This window comes from Thalassophryne amazonica, chromosome 20, assembly GCF_902500255.1.
Source record: "Thalassophryne amazonica chromosome 20, fThaAma1.1, whole genome shotgun sequence".
Lineage (NCBI taxonomy): Eukaryota > Metazoa > Chordata > Actinopteri > Batrachoidiformes > Batrachoididae > Thalassophryne > Thalassophryne amazonica.
In genome coordinates this window covers 26413797-26426623 of record NC_047122.1, presented here as the reverse complement: position 1 = coordinate 26426623, position 12827 = coordinate 26413797, and the positions used below count along the sequence as shown (strand labels likewise).

General features: G+C 43.2%; 1 protein-coding gene across 3 annotated transcripts in view; it reads right to left on the bottom strand.

Moving 5' to 3' along the window:
* The window catches only part of LOC117501842 (saxitoxin and tetrodotoxin-binding protein 1-like), a 338634-nt gene that overhangs the window by 143577 nt on the left and 182230 nt on the right, over positions 1-12827 (bottom strand). Inside the window, exons 1-2 of one of the 3 annotated variants that reach the window (XM_034160806.1) lie at positions 5425-5562; positions 5011-5156 (exon numbers count right to left, since the gene is read on the bottom strand). The exons of the other annotated variants lie outside the window; for them this stretch is intronic. Coding sequence (XP_034016697.1) covers positions 5011-5156; positions 5425-5547 — 269 coding nt within the window. The 5' untranslated portion in view covers positions 5548-5562. Of the gene's footprint in view, positions 1-5010; positions 5157-5424; positions 5563-12827 lie in introns of those variants that run through there. 3 annotated transcript variants of the gene reach the window in all.

Sequence of the window (12827 nt, the reverse complement as noted above, 5' to 3'; positions counted from 1 at the left end):
TGCAACATATAATATGGTAACTTACATGTTAGTGTCACGATATCACCGTTGATGGGTCCGCTGAATTTTAATCCAGAGCACTGTCCATTGCTTAAAGACAAAGAAAGATGAAGGTCAGTTGATGTTCTGAAATATTCACAGGACCAGATTGTAAATCAAATGTGTGGAGGAATAAACTGTGATCAAATAATCATAATGAGGTGAATTCCATTATGGTGCTGGAAAGTAGGCACACATTTGGCTCACTCTGCTACACTGTCCAATTTTTTTCCTTGTCAAGGAATCCCAGCTTCATTTCCGCTTTCTGATCACTTGCAAAAGTCAAAGTCTAAAAGTAAGTCAAAACAAGACAGTAACTTCGCCACTTGCTGCACCTGTAACTATGGCAGAGATTAGCCTTCTGCTGGAAGACCACAGAGCTGTGCTGTTTGTAGACTTTAAGCCTTCCTTTGAAACTTTATCATCCAAGTTGGACAGTGTTCACTGTGCAGTTTGTGACCATGGTTCCCTTGAATCCGCACACACTGATCAGTGTTTGGACCAGCTCAAGGCCAAATGCTCAACACTCCAAAGAGACAGAGAGTGGTTAAAATCCAAGATGGAAGACTTGGACGGATGAAGCAGATGGCAGAATGTTCAGATTGAAGGTTTACCTGCAGCTATTCAGGCTCTACACCCTTCTACTTTTTCTCCCAACTCCTCGTCAATGTTTGGGTTTGGATCGATGCAGTTGCATTTTTTTACACATCATTCGTCACTGGTAAAAAACAAACAAAACAAAAACAAAAAAACTCAAATAATTCAGAATAGTGCCGAACATGTCCCCGCGGTGAACACAGCTTTTTATTTGATCCCACAATGCACCACGCAGGTGTACACAGGAAAATTCAAACCGGATCAAACAAACATAGCGTCAGTCCAGTCAAGTCGATGATCATGGCATCCAGGAAAAAAGTTGTGCAAGGAAAATTGGGCGCTTATTTCAGCAAGAAATGGTGAGTGGTTTATAAATAGTTTTCAGACAATAGTGTGTTTGAAAGGCATTCTATGATGACTGAAATTACATTTTCGGTGTTTTCCAACCATACATGTCAACCTATATGGATTGTCTGTAAATTATGCAGATTTTTCCGAATTTCAGAGTCAAACAGCTGTACAAATAAAGTCGGATATTCAGGGTTTGGTCTGCAGCGACTCTGTAATCAAACGTTTCTGTAGCGCGACTCCACTTTGAAGCGTGAACCATTGAAGCAATGCCTCGATCCATTAGCTCGTTGGTTCTTTGATTCGCTGCTGTTTGGAAATGGCAAGTCCGCTTCTTAAGCCCTCTCAAAGCCATTAAAATACTGTAAGCCACTTTTGTGTGGATTAAAGTCACTAACTGGGACTCTTGTCTTGTTGTAGTTAAGAAACGAGAATCGGCCGCCGTTCTCTTGACACAGCTCCAAACGCTGCGCGGCTCTCTGCTGAGACAGAGTCTGGTCGGAATTAATAACTTCAAACGAATTGCTGCTTTAAATACAATGACACCTCTTACAAACGTTGTAATACAGACAAGAAACTACAATCGACTAAAACATTTTTTTTCCTCCGAAAATGAGACGTGCTGTATTTCTTTGCAAATTACATCACGTGCAGCACAGCAGCTGTAAGAGCTCCAATAATGTCTGAAAGGAAATGCTTTTGACAAAAACTACAGATTTTGTTTATTCCTATTTATGTCGAGATCAAGGATCCACCATGTCAATTTTTGTTAGTGTTGTTTTTTTAGGACATCATATTTATGCAAATAAGAAGTGTTCACTATGGTCCAAGAAGTATAATAAATATATTAAAAGAAGTGTGGCAGTGTATGTTGCACATGAATAAAAGAATGAAGATTATTGAATAAAAAGACACATACGATTTTTATTTTATCATTGGTCAAAAATGCATTGTCAGATTTTCACTCTGGTTCCAGCCCTGAGCTCACCCTGTAATATCATTTTTTTTCACAACTATTTACATTTATATAGCGCCAAATCACAACAAAGTTGCCTCAAGGCACTTCACACAAGTAAGGTCTAACCTTACCAACCCCCAGAGCAAGCACACAGGTGATAGTGGTAAGGAAAAACTCCCTCTGATGATATGAGGAAGAAACCTCAAGCAGACCAGACTCAAAGAGGTGACCATCTTCTTGGGCCATGCCACCGACATGATTTACAAAACAATTTACAACACGAATATACAGGAAATGTTGCCGGTGAACAGGACAGGAGGGTTACAGAAACAGACACCACACCCATCTCTGGATGCAGCCGCACCTCAAACAGAGAGAAAAAAAAAACAATTAGGGCAGACAGAAAGACAACAAAAACAGCATAATTTGTCAACATTAAGCACGAAGAAAAACAAAAGAAATACTAAGGTGATCGCCGACCACAAGCCCGAAGCTTCACTAAAGACCTAGAATTAGATAAAGTTGAGGCCACGGCACGCTGCATTTCCTAATAAAATGAATTAGAAGAGTAAAATGCAGAGTAATGTACAAACATTGGAACATTGTCACTCCTCTCCCAGTGATTTAAGTCATATGTTTTTTTCTTTTTTTTGTTGCCCCACATTTCGCGCATCGGGACAGAGCTGCATGGCGCAGAACAAAAAGCAACACCATGATGAAGCCTCACAGGACATGGTGTGGCATGTCCAGCTCGTCCACAATTTCTCGGATAGTTACATGACTGAAAAGCCACCGAAAGCCGTCTGAATCTTCTGAATGGTGCGAGAGCTGGGCATGTTACAACATGTCCTGTGAGACCAACACGGAAGTGATTTTGTCCCGCGCCATTAGCGGCTCCGTGGCGAATTCCTCCGCTCCTCTTTCCATGACAAAAACTCCTGTAACAGTGGAATGTGCCGAAAAAGTGCTATGTCCACATCTTCTGCCATTTCTCTGGTAGTCAGACGATGTCCTGGATCAACACAGCCTTCACTTTGGAAATGATCTGGTCGTTTCAGCCTGTCGATCGCCACTCAGAGCGTGGCGCGCCCTCAGCCATTGTGCGCCGCCTTTAAAACGGTTGTAACACTCCTTAATCTGTGTGATCCCCATAGAATCATCCCTGAAAGCCATCTGAATCTTCCGAATGGTTTCCACCTGGCTGTCTCTCAATTTCTGGAAAAATTTGATGCAGCAAAGCTCCAAATCGTTCAGACATTTTCCTCGCAATTTTCCTCGCAATGAAAACCCGACGAGGGGGGTGGACCACTGCTCACTCAAAGCGTGCTCACAGGCGAATGACGCAACCGACAAGCGTGAAAAAACTCACGCATGCGCACCAAGGTTCAAGCTTGGCTGATGCAAGTGCACATGATTCAAATCCATATAGTTTTTGCAAAAAATAAAAAGGTTGCATAGTTTTCTAACAGACCTATTATTTCAAACTTGATCCGAGACATTTTTCAGTAAAATTATCAGGATGCCTGTTTTACTGAAGTGGATGCAACAATTGATCGTCTATGTACACTCTAATGCCGCGTTCACACCGGGTGCAATCAGACGCTACAAATTTGCGGGGGTCGCGTGGCAACGAACGTGCCTCCTTCGCCCGGTGTGTCGCTCTGCTTGAGTGGACTTTCGCTGCGAAAATTCTCCCCGGTGCATCATCAAATAGGAGGAGCTTCCATTCCGCTCGGCGTCAAGTCATCATGACGGACCTTGATCACACGGAGCGAGTTGTTGTGAAAAGCTCCCAATACAGAGAGTATCATTATTTGCTGCAGGAGCTGCGTCTGGATGACGGCCGCTTTCAGCGATCCTTCCGCCTCTGCAGGACCCAGTTTGAGCATCAACCCTCCCGTTCACGTGCGCACATGTAAACAATAAAAAAAAAAAAAAGAAACTCTGCTGCTTGCTGTAGCTCGCTCTTGCTCCAAAAAACTCTGTCATAATTGTGTTTAGAAACCAGTCACCATTTGTTTTATTATACATCTGTGTAGTTAATTAATAAAATATTCTCCACACAGATGATTCACTCGCGCGCGCATGTAAAAAAAAAAAAGACAAACTCTGCGGCTTGCTGTGAGGCTGCTCCTCACTGTTTCACAAAAAAACACTGTCATAATTGTCTTTAGAAACCAGTCACCATTTGCTTTATTATACATCTGTGTAGTTAATACGTAAAATAATCTCCATGGACGATTCCCGCGTGCGCAATTAAAAGAAAAAGAAACTCCGCTCCCCCTGCTGTGGTGCTGCTGCTCGCTCCAAAAACTCTCTCATAATTGTGAAATAAAGGACAAAAGAGACATAAGTCCTGCTCACAGGCTGCTACCAGAGACAGGACATGTTCACATCTTCAGTCAAACTCCAGACATCTCCATGTCACTACATATCCAGTCCCTGATTGGTCATTGCAGCGCGAAGAGATGAAAAAGTTGAGATTTTTCAACTTGGGGAGGAGGGCAACAGGACGTGATGCGACACAATATTGCGCTACAAATGCGCAAAATGCTCAAAATCGCTTCACTCGCGTCCATCGCATCGCGCTGCGCGGTTTGGCGCCAAAACGCGTCATTACATAGGAATTACATGGCAACCTGTGGCTGCAGTCGCTCGTGTCGCGCCCGGTGTGAACGCAGCTTTAAACATTGCACCCTTGTTTAGTTATGTCCACTTGCTACCTCTCTTTAACATAAAGAGCTCTTACAAGTTTTGTGTGTTTTGAACTCAACTTTACAACTCAACTTGTTTGGGAGAGGTGATGTTCTAGCGGTTAAAGCATTGGGCTTAAGATCAGAGGATTATCGGTTAAATCCCAGCCTGACTAGAAAATTGCTAAGGGTACTTAATCCCTTCGTTGCTCCCGGTGTGTATCGGGGTGAATGTGAGGCATTAGTGTGTAAAGCGCTTTGAGTGTCTGATGCAGATGGAAGACCATTTACTGTGTGAGGCAAGAGTAAAATGTTCATTTCAGTTCCTTTGTGTTTAGATAACTCAGAGAGAGGTTCTTGTTTCAACACACTCACAATTTGTTCTCTTCAATGAGTCGTAGTACGGCTGCATTTCTGGGTGTTGGAACCATTTTGAGCATGGTCGTTTCAAGCACCTTCAGAATGGATTTGAAAGGTGGACTATCAGTGAATCCTTCGATGAAATACCATGTACCACTGAACTGGACACACAAATGAAAAAACACAGTTAATACATCATCTGTAAAGCCCCATTCACACTGGGGCCACCTTTGAGTTGCGTCTTGCGGCACACTGACTATGTCAGGATAAGAATTATGTTAATTTATTTGTTTAGCTCTTTCCAAAATGACACATCATAGAATGAAAATCAAGCAAACATCATAATATCTTTTAAGGTGCAGAGGAGAGGATTTGAAAATAAAAAAATAAAATCAAGGTATGGGTAGACATTGATGTAGGACTTGTTACCATGGAGAAGTCCTTTAGAGACAGGGGTTTGACCAGGTGTTGACAATCTTCAGGCGTCGGACTGACGTCGCTGATGAGAACCAACCCGGCAAAGAGGAACTGGATGGTCAGCAACAGCATCATGATGGACAAAAACACAGATTCAGAAGACCTGAAGGTGCTCACAGCCCAAAACACTGAACTTCACTTGTAGCATCACAGCTTTTATAGAAACAGACATGTGCAGTGAGAACGTGGTAGAGAGAGAGAGAGAGAGAGAGCACCAACAGTTGATTCCTCGAGTTGTTGATTCAGCAAACACTGCATCTTGCTATGTGCACATGCATGTGAGCACATCACGAAGACAAGTTTGTTCAACCATTCCAGACTTATTTATTTTTGAACTTGGCAACAGATAGAAATCATGCACAGCCGGGTTACTTTTGGCTGATGTGTCACCATCTTTGGTTTTGTCACCTGAATCATCTGATCCCAGCTGGCTGTAAAAGAGATGGTAACTTGTTCCTGTCACATATTTTGTTTAATAGTTTATTTCATTTAGATAACATTGCAGGGTAAGACGGCGGGTTAGTGGTTAGCACTTTTGCTTCACAGCAAGAAGGTCATTGGCTCAATTCCAACCTGTGGCTTTTCTGTGTGGAATTTGCATGTTCTCCTCATGTTTGTGTGAGTTCCCTCCAGGTGCTCCGGCTTCATTCCACATCCAAGGACATGCTGGTTAGATGAATTGGAAACTTGGCCTCCTGTCCAGGGTGCACCCTGCCTCACGCGGATTAGGCTCCAGCCCCCCGTGACCCTTAATTGGTGTAAGCGATTGACAATGATTCAGTGCGTGACATCATTTTGTTAAAGATCCACTTTTACATCAATCATTATTTAGATTAAGTTGTGTATTTATTTATCTGTTGATTTTTCAATAGTTTTGTGTGGCTTATTTTTTTGTGTTTGACCTTGAGTGATTTTTGTGTTTATCCTAAATATAACATTTATTTTTCACTCTTCATTCTGTGTGTCTTTGCTAACTGGAGATGTTGACACTATTGATGTTGTTTTTCGGTCTGGCTGCCATAGAAAATATAGGGTTGTTATAATAACACTGGCATATGTTGATGATGTTTGTCGTCAGGGATGAGTGGATGAATGGACGAACACACACACACACACACACACACACACACACACACACACACACACACACACGCACACAGCACACACACACACACACACACCAAGCAATAACATACCGAATATTTTGGGTCAGTGTCGGACAAAGTCCTACGAGGACCCTATTGAAATAATAATAATAATAGTAATAATTCTTCTTCTTCTTCTTCATCTTCTTCTTCTTCTTATTTATTATTAGGGCTCGAGTAGGACAAAGTCATGTGAGAACCCTATTGTAATTGTGCTTTTTTTAATTCTTCTTCTCATTATTATTATTTATTATTAGGGCCCTGAGTAGAACAAAGTCATGTGAGGACCCTATTGTAATTACGCTCTGTAACAGCTTTAAGGACGGCTTTAAGGACGGCTTTAAGGACGCTCGGCATGCCGCGCTCCGAGCTGCGACGATGAGGCAGAAAACGCCAGATCATTTCTAAGCTGATGGCTCTGTGGATATGAGACCGTCGTGTGCACTTTCTCTGGTTATCACAAGAGCTGGACATCAGCCATTTTCTGTGGAGGCTTCATGCATAACAAAAGATTCGCTGTTTGAGCGAGACAAAGAACACCTCCGTTTCGGCGTTGGGACATGCCTATCTCGGCTTTCAATGCTTACCAGTCCAGTAAGTATCAGAGAAATTGTGGAGAGCTGGACATGTCCTAACTTGTCCCATGACACGCCGAAACGGAGGTGTTCCTTTGTCTCGCTCAAACAGCGAATCAGTCGTTACGCACGAAGCCTCCGCGTGGCTTTCCATGACAAAATCTCTTGTTAAAAGTGAAATCTGCCGGAAAATGGCTGATGTCCAGCTCTTGTGATAACCAGAGAAAGTGCACACGACGGTCTCGTATCCACAGAGCCATCAGCTTAGAAATGATCTGGCTTTTTCTGCCTCGTCGTCGCAGCTCGGAGCGCAGCACGCCATGCGCCATTGTGGGCCGTCCTTAAAGCTGTAGTAACAGTCCTTAATCTCTGTGAAGCCCGTAAAATGTTCACCGAAAAACAAAATCTTCGAAATGGTTTCCAGCTGGTTGTCTGGCAGAGCTCCTGAAAAAAATTTCATGGAACAAAGCGGCAGTAGCTCAGCTGTTTGCTGAGAATGAAAATCCGACGAGGGGGCAGGACCACTCCTTCCACAAGGCGTGCTCACAGGCGAATGACGTCACCGACAGGCGTGGAAAAACTCACGCATGCGCACAAGGGTTCAAGCATGTCTGACGTAAAAACATGAATGAAATCCATATAGTTTTTGAAAAAAATAAAAAGGAAGGATACTTTATTGACAGACCTCGTATTTACCATGCCAGGACGCACAAAAAAGTCTCTTACCGTCATGGTGAATATCAACAGGAGGTCAGCCATTTTGATTTTAAGTTTCGATTTTGAACAAATTTTTGCCATTTTGGCCATTTCCACTAGTTACATTGAACGAACTCGTCCTAGGGATTTCATCCGATTGTCTTCAAATTTGGTCAACACAACACATCACGACACAATGGTGATCAAAAGTTATCAAAAGATTCTAATTAGGTCAAAAGGTGTGGCTGCTAGGGGTTGTCAAAGTTTGGCGAGCTTTTTGGAGCACACCATTTCACTTCGAACGGCTGTCCCGCCCACATACTTCATTGTAGATCCTTCAAACTTGTTGGACATTATGAGGGCTCTGCCCTGAACGTTTACATATATTAAGTTCCCACCTCTGCCATAGCGCCCCCAGGTGGTAATGGAAAATGTCCTATTTTTACTTTAAGAGGTGCTGATGTCACATACTTAACCCAATCAACTTCATTCCACTTCTAAAACATGCAGAACAAGTTGGTGAATGTAGGTGATGAACGCCATGAAGTTACGAGTAACGGCGTCCGTGTGGCGGCGTGCCAAATATTGCCCATTCGCCATGAAATTACGTTTTAATTACTTCCATTTGATGGTACAGAAGCTTGAATCTTCGACTGGACTGGGTTCTTGACGCGAGGACGTTTCGCTTCAAATCGCAGAAGCTTCCTCAGCTAAAATTCTTGCTCTGGAAGTCTGACTTCTGTCTGACTCTTGTAGAGAAGAATAAAACAGAAGCCAACAAAAGCTGGAGTTTTAAACCTAACCAGACCCCTCCTACTGAGAGGCAGACTGCTATAGGCTAGTGACTAAACAATAGCTCTAATTAGCAACTATTGTGCTGTAGTTAGCACACCTAATGGCAGGACAGCTGTCCCTCTAATGATGGGATGGATGCCTTTCTGATGGCTCCCTTGACTCATTACCATGAACAAAAGACTGAAACTCCTTTGACCTGAGTACCCCATTGTAAACAGGGGATAAAGTGTGTCTCAGATCCCCTCCCCGGTTAAGGCTGGGTTTCAAACATTTCACAAAGAATGCCTCCTTGACCCCTCTCTCAAACCATTTCTTCTCTCTGGCTAATATTTTAACTTCCTTGTCCTCAAACGTGTGGTTAGTGTCTTTAAGGTGGAGGTGAACCGCAGACTGAGGTCCAGTGGCGCCCTCTCTGCGGTGCTGGTATAGCCTTTTGTGTAAAGGTCACTTCGTTTCACCTATGTAGTGTTCGTTACAGTTTTCCTGACATCTGATAGAATACACTACATTGCTCTGTTTGTAACTAGGGATCATGTCCTTAGGGTGAACTAATTTCTGTCTCAAGGTATTAACCGGTTTAAAGTAAACTGGGATTTTGTGCTGTCTGAAGATCCTCTTTAGTTTTTCCCCTACTCCTGCTAAATAAGGGAGAGACACTCTTCTTCTTGTCTCCGTCTCCTGTCTATCTGGTCTATTTGTTCTCTGGGACTTCTGCACTTTGTCCAGGGACCATCGTGGGTACCCACATACTGTGAGGGCTTTCCGGACACGTTGTTGTTCTTTAGCCCTTCCCTCTGCAGTTGTGGGCACCTGTAGGGCTCTGTGTTGAAGCGTCCTGATCACCCCGAGCTTGTGTTCAAGGGGGTGGTTTGAGCCAAAGAGCAGATATTGGTCAGTGTGAGTTGGTTTTCTGTAAACCCCTGTCTGGAGCTGCCTGTTCTCTCCAATCGTAACATCACAGTCCAGGAACACTAAATGGTTGTTTCTGGCATCCTCACGTGTGAACTTGATATTGGCGTCCAGTCGAAGATTCAAGCTTCTCTACTATGGAAACCACCTGGACAACTGAGAGCCTACACAGAAACATTGCGACCAACTGTGGGCATGAGGCCCTGGCACTGGTACATAAGCTGGAAAAGACTGCTAAAAAGATAGCTAACTTTAGAAACCACTTAAGATTTAACCTGAGATGCAAACAAAACAATGTTATTCCAAAATGCATGAAGCAAAAGGCACTAGAAGCAGGTCACACAGCAGAAAAGATCCAGCCCCCAGGGAGGGGGTCTGAGACACACTTTATCCCCTGTTTACAATGGGGTACTCAGGTCAAAGGAGTTTCAGTCTTTTGTTCATGGTAATGAGTCATTAAAACTCCAGCTTTTGTTGGCTTCTGTTGTATTCGTCTCTACAAGAGTCAGACAGAAGTCAGACCTCCAGAGCAAGAATTTTAGCTGAGGAAGCTTCTGCGATTTGAAGCGAAACGTCCTCGCATCAAGCAACCCAGTCAAGTCGAAGATTCAAGCTTCTCTACTATGGAAACCACCTGGACAACTGAGAGCCTACACAGAAACATTCCTTTTGATGGCTTTAATTTTGTCATATCATCATGAAAATTGATACATAGGTCGAGCACGACAACCTCTTACAATTCATAAGAGCGTCGCCCATTGGCGGGGCAAAATGCCTCAATAGCGCCCCCTTGAAACATTCAAAAACCCCTCCCCATAGGGGTTTTTTTGGAGTAGGGAGATGAAAATTGGTACACATGTGTGACTTGCATAGACGTACAAAAAAGTCTCTTGCACCATTGGTCTACTCCAAACAGGAAGTCGGCCATTTTGAATTTTCTTGTCATTTTGCCATGTTTTCCACATGTTATATTTGAACGAACTCCTCCTCGGGATTTTGTCCAATGCACTTCAAATTTCTTTAACAGCATCCAGAGATGATACTAACCAAAAGTTATTGAAAGCTTTTCTCTATGTTGAAGGGTGTGGCCGCTATGGTGCCGCCATTTTGACCCTTTGCCATGGAACATCAAGTCATGATAACTCCTTCATGCTTTGCCTGAGTGACTTGAAACTTCACATGTATGATGACGGTTGACCCCTCAACACAACTGGCCCCTCTGTTTGTACACTGAGCGCCCCCTAGTGGAAGAACCATCAACATGTCATAACTCCTTCATGCATTGTGTGATTTGCTTGAAATTTGAACTGTGGGATGAGTGGTTGCCCCTGTACGCATATGCCCACATCTGGTCACAAGGGAACACACTGCCCTGGGTAGGCGGTTGCGCAGAACGAGGGCCCGTATATGACTGCTTGCAGTCCTAGTTATTATTATTATTACTATTAACACAGCAAGTCAGCCATTTTGATTTGAAGTTTCGATTTTGAGGTAATTTTTGCCATTTTTGGCCATTTTTATGATGTACATTTGAAGGACCTCGTACCAGGGATTTCATCCAAAAGTCTTCAAATTTGGCATAGCTGGCGTCACGAGGGGGCGTTTGAGGGTGACGCCCCCTCACGTCATCAACCTCGCCCCCTCGGATATTAGAGTTATCAAAAAAATAAAAAAGAAAGAAAAAGAAATACTGGAAAATATAGCAAAATATTAGTTATTCAATAATATCAAGTATTTAACAAATAAACCAAATTAATTAACTAAAGTAATTAATTTTAAAACAAACAGATATGGCGTGTGTCTGTGTTCAAGGGATTTGATAGGTTGAGGGTTGCGTTCAAAGCCGGCCCAAGGCATACGCCAACTATGCGGTCGCTTAGGGCCTCCACGCCACCAGGGGGCCCCGAGAGCACCGAGACGCTGTGATAAAAAGTAAATATATAGATGAAATTAAAATAATATTGAATAATTTAAATGAAATTGTATTACACCCGAAAAAAATAAACTCATTTTGACAAAATACCAATACTAGGTTAATTGATGCCTCCTGTTGGCTGCTGCCACCATTTGGCAAATTTAGATGCACCGCTTGTGTCAGGTGGTCGATGACTAATCGTGAGGAAAGTAGTGAGTGCAAGTCATGTCTCAGAAAAGAAATTATCCCTCTGGAGCGGATAAAAGAAAAAAGAAGTTGGAACACGAGAAAAAACAAGACAAAGGTAGGTTTGCATGTCCAATATTACAATTTTTGTTGTCATTATTTGCGGAATGCTCCGTTCGTTTAGTGTAAAGTGCTTTAGGTGTCTTAAAGTCAGAGGCGATTGCTCTAAGACTGCAAGGGAAGCTCAGCTTCCCCTAAAATGTCAAAAAATAAGTGATCAAATATATACTGTTGTGTGTACATCATTGACTAAATATGCGCTACAACACGCTCAACATTTGTTCAGAATCAGCTTATCACTGGTAACGACGCGGCTTTTCTCTCACTCAAACCCGCAGCTTCATAGTGCTTTAAACAGTGTGGACGCTGAGCATCCACAGAGTTCAATAGCGACACAAAGCATGCAGCGAAACGAGACGAGTCATTGGATAAATGCTGGGCTTTGTCCCGCCCAACGGACGCTCAGCGTGTCTGGGGGTCTATGGGGCAGTGGGCTGGCCTCGGCTGGGCCGGACGCTTAGCTTCTGCATGATGATTGGATGATCTGTCTGAGGCTGAATCCCTTTTTGATTGACAGCGAAATGAGCGAATCAGCGATCTTTTGGTGTAAACATCCGTGGGAGCATTTTCATTCAGTTCTGAGTTGAACCGGAGACTTTCCTAATCCTCTTAGCGGCATTTTCTTTGTTAAAAATGACTAGCGACAAATCGAGCTTCTATTTCTGTTTTTTTTTTTTTTTTTTTTTTTTGTCACTGCTTGTGTTTGGAGACTGACTTCTATCACTCTTTCTGACTTCTATCGCAGTTTCTGTCCCTACCGAGCAGCAGGTGCTGCTGAGCTCCTCCACCGTCACAAAGCTCTCACAGGCGGACACACTTCACACTAGCCTCGCGCCAGTCCCAGCTAGCGAGCTAGCTAGGTAGCAAGCTGCACATAATGGCAGACAATTTGAATGTTGTGGACCGGATTTTGGCGAAGCCATTTGATAGTCTTCCTTACGAAGAAAAACTTAGAGTTAAACAGCAGGGCAGATCAACTCCTCAGATTAAGTTGGTGCAAAAGGTGGGGAAAAG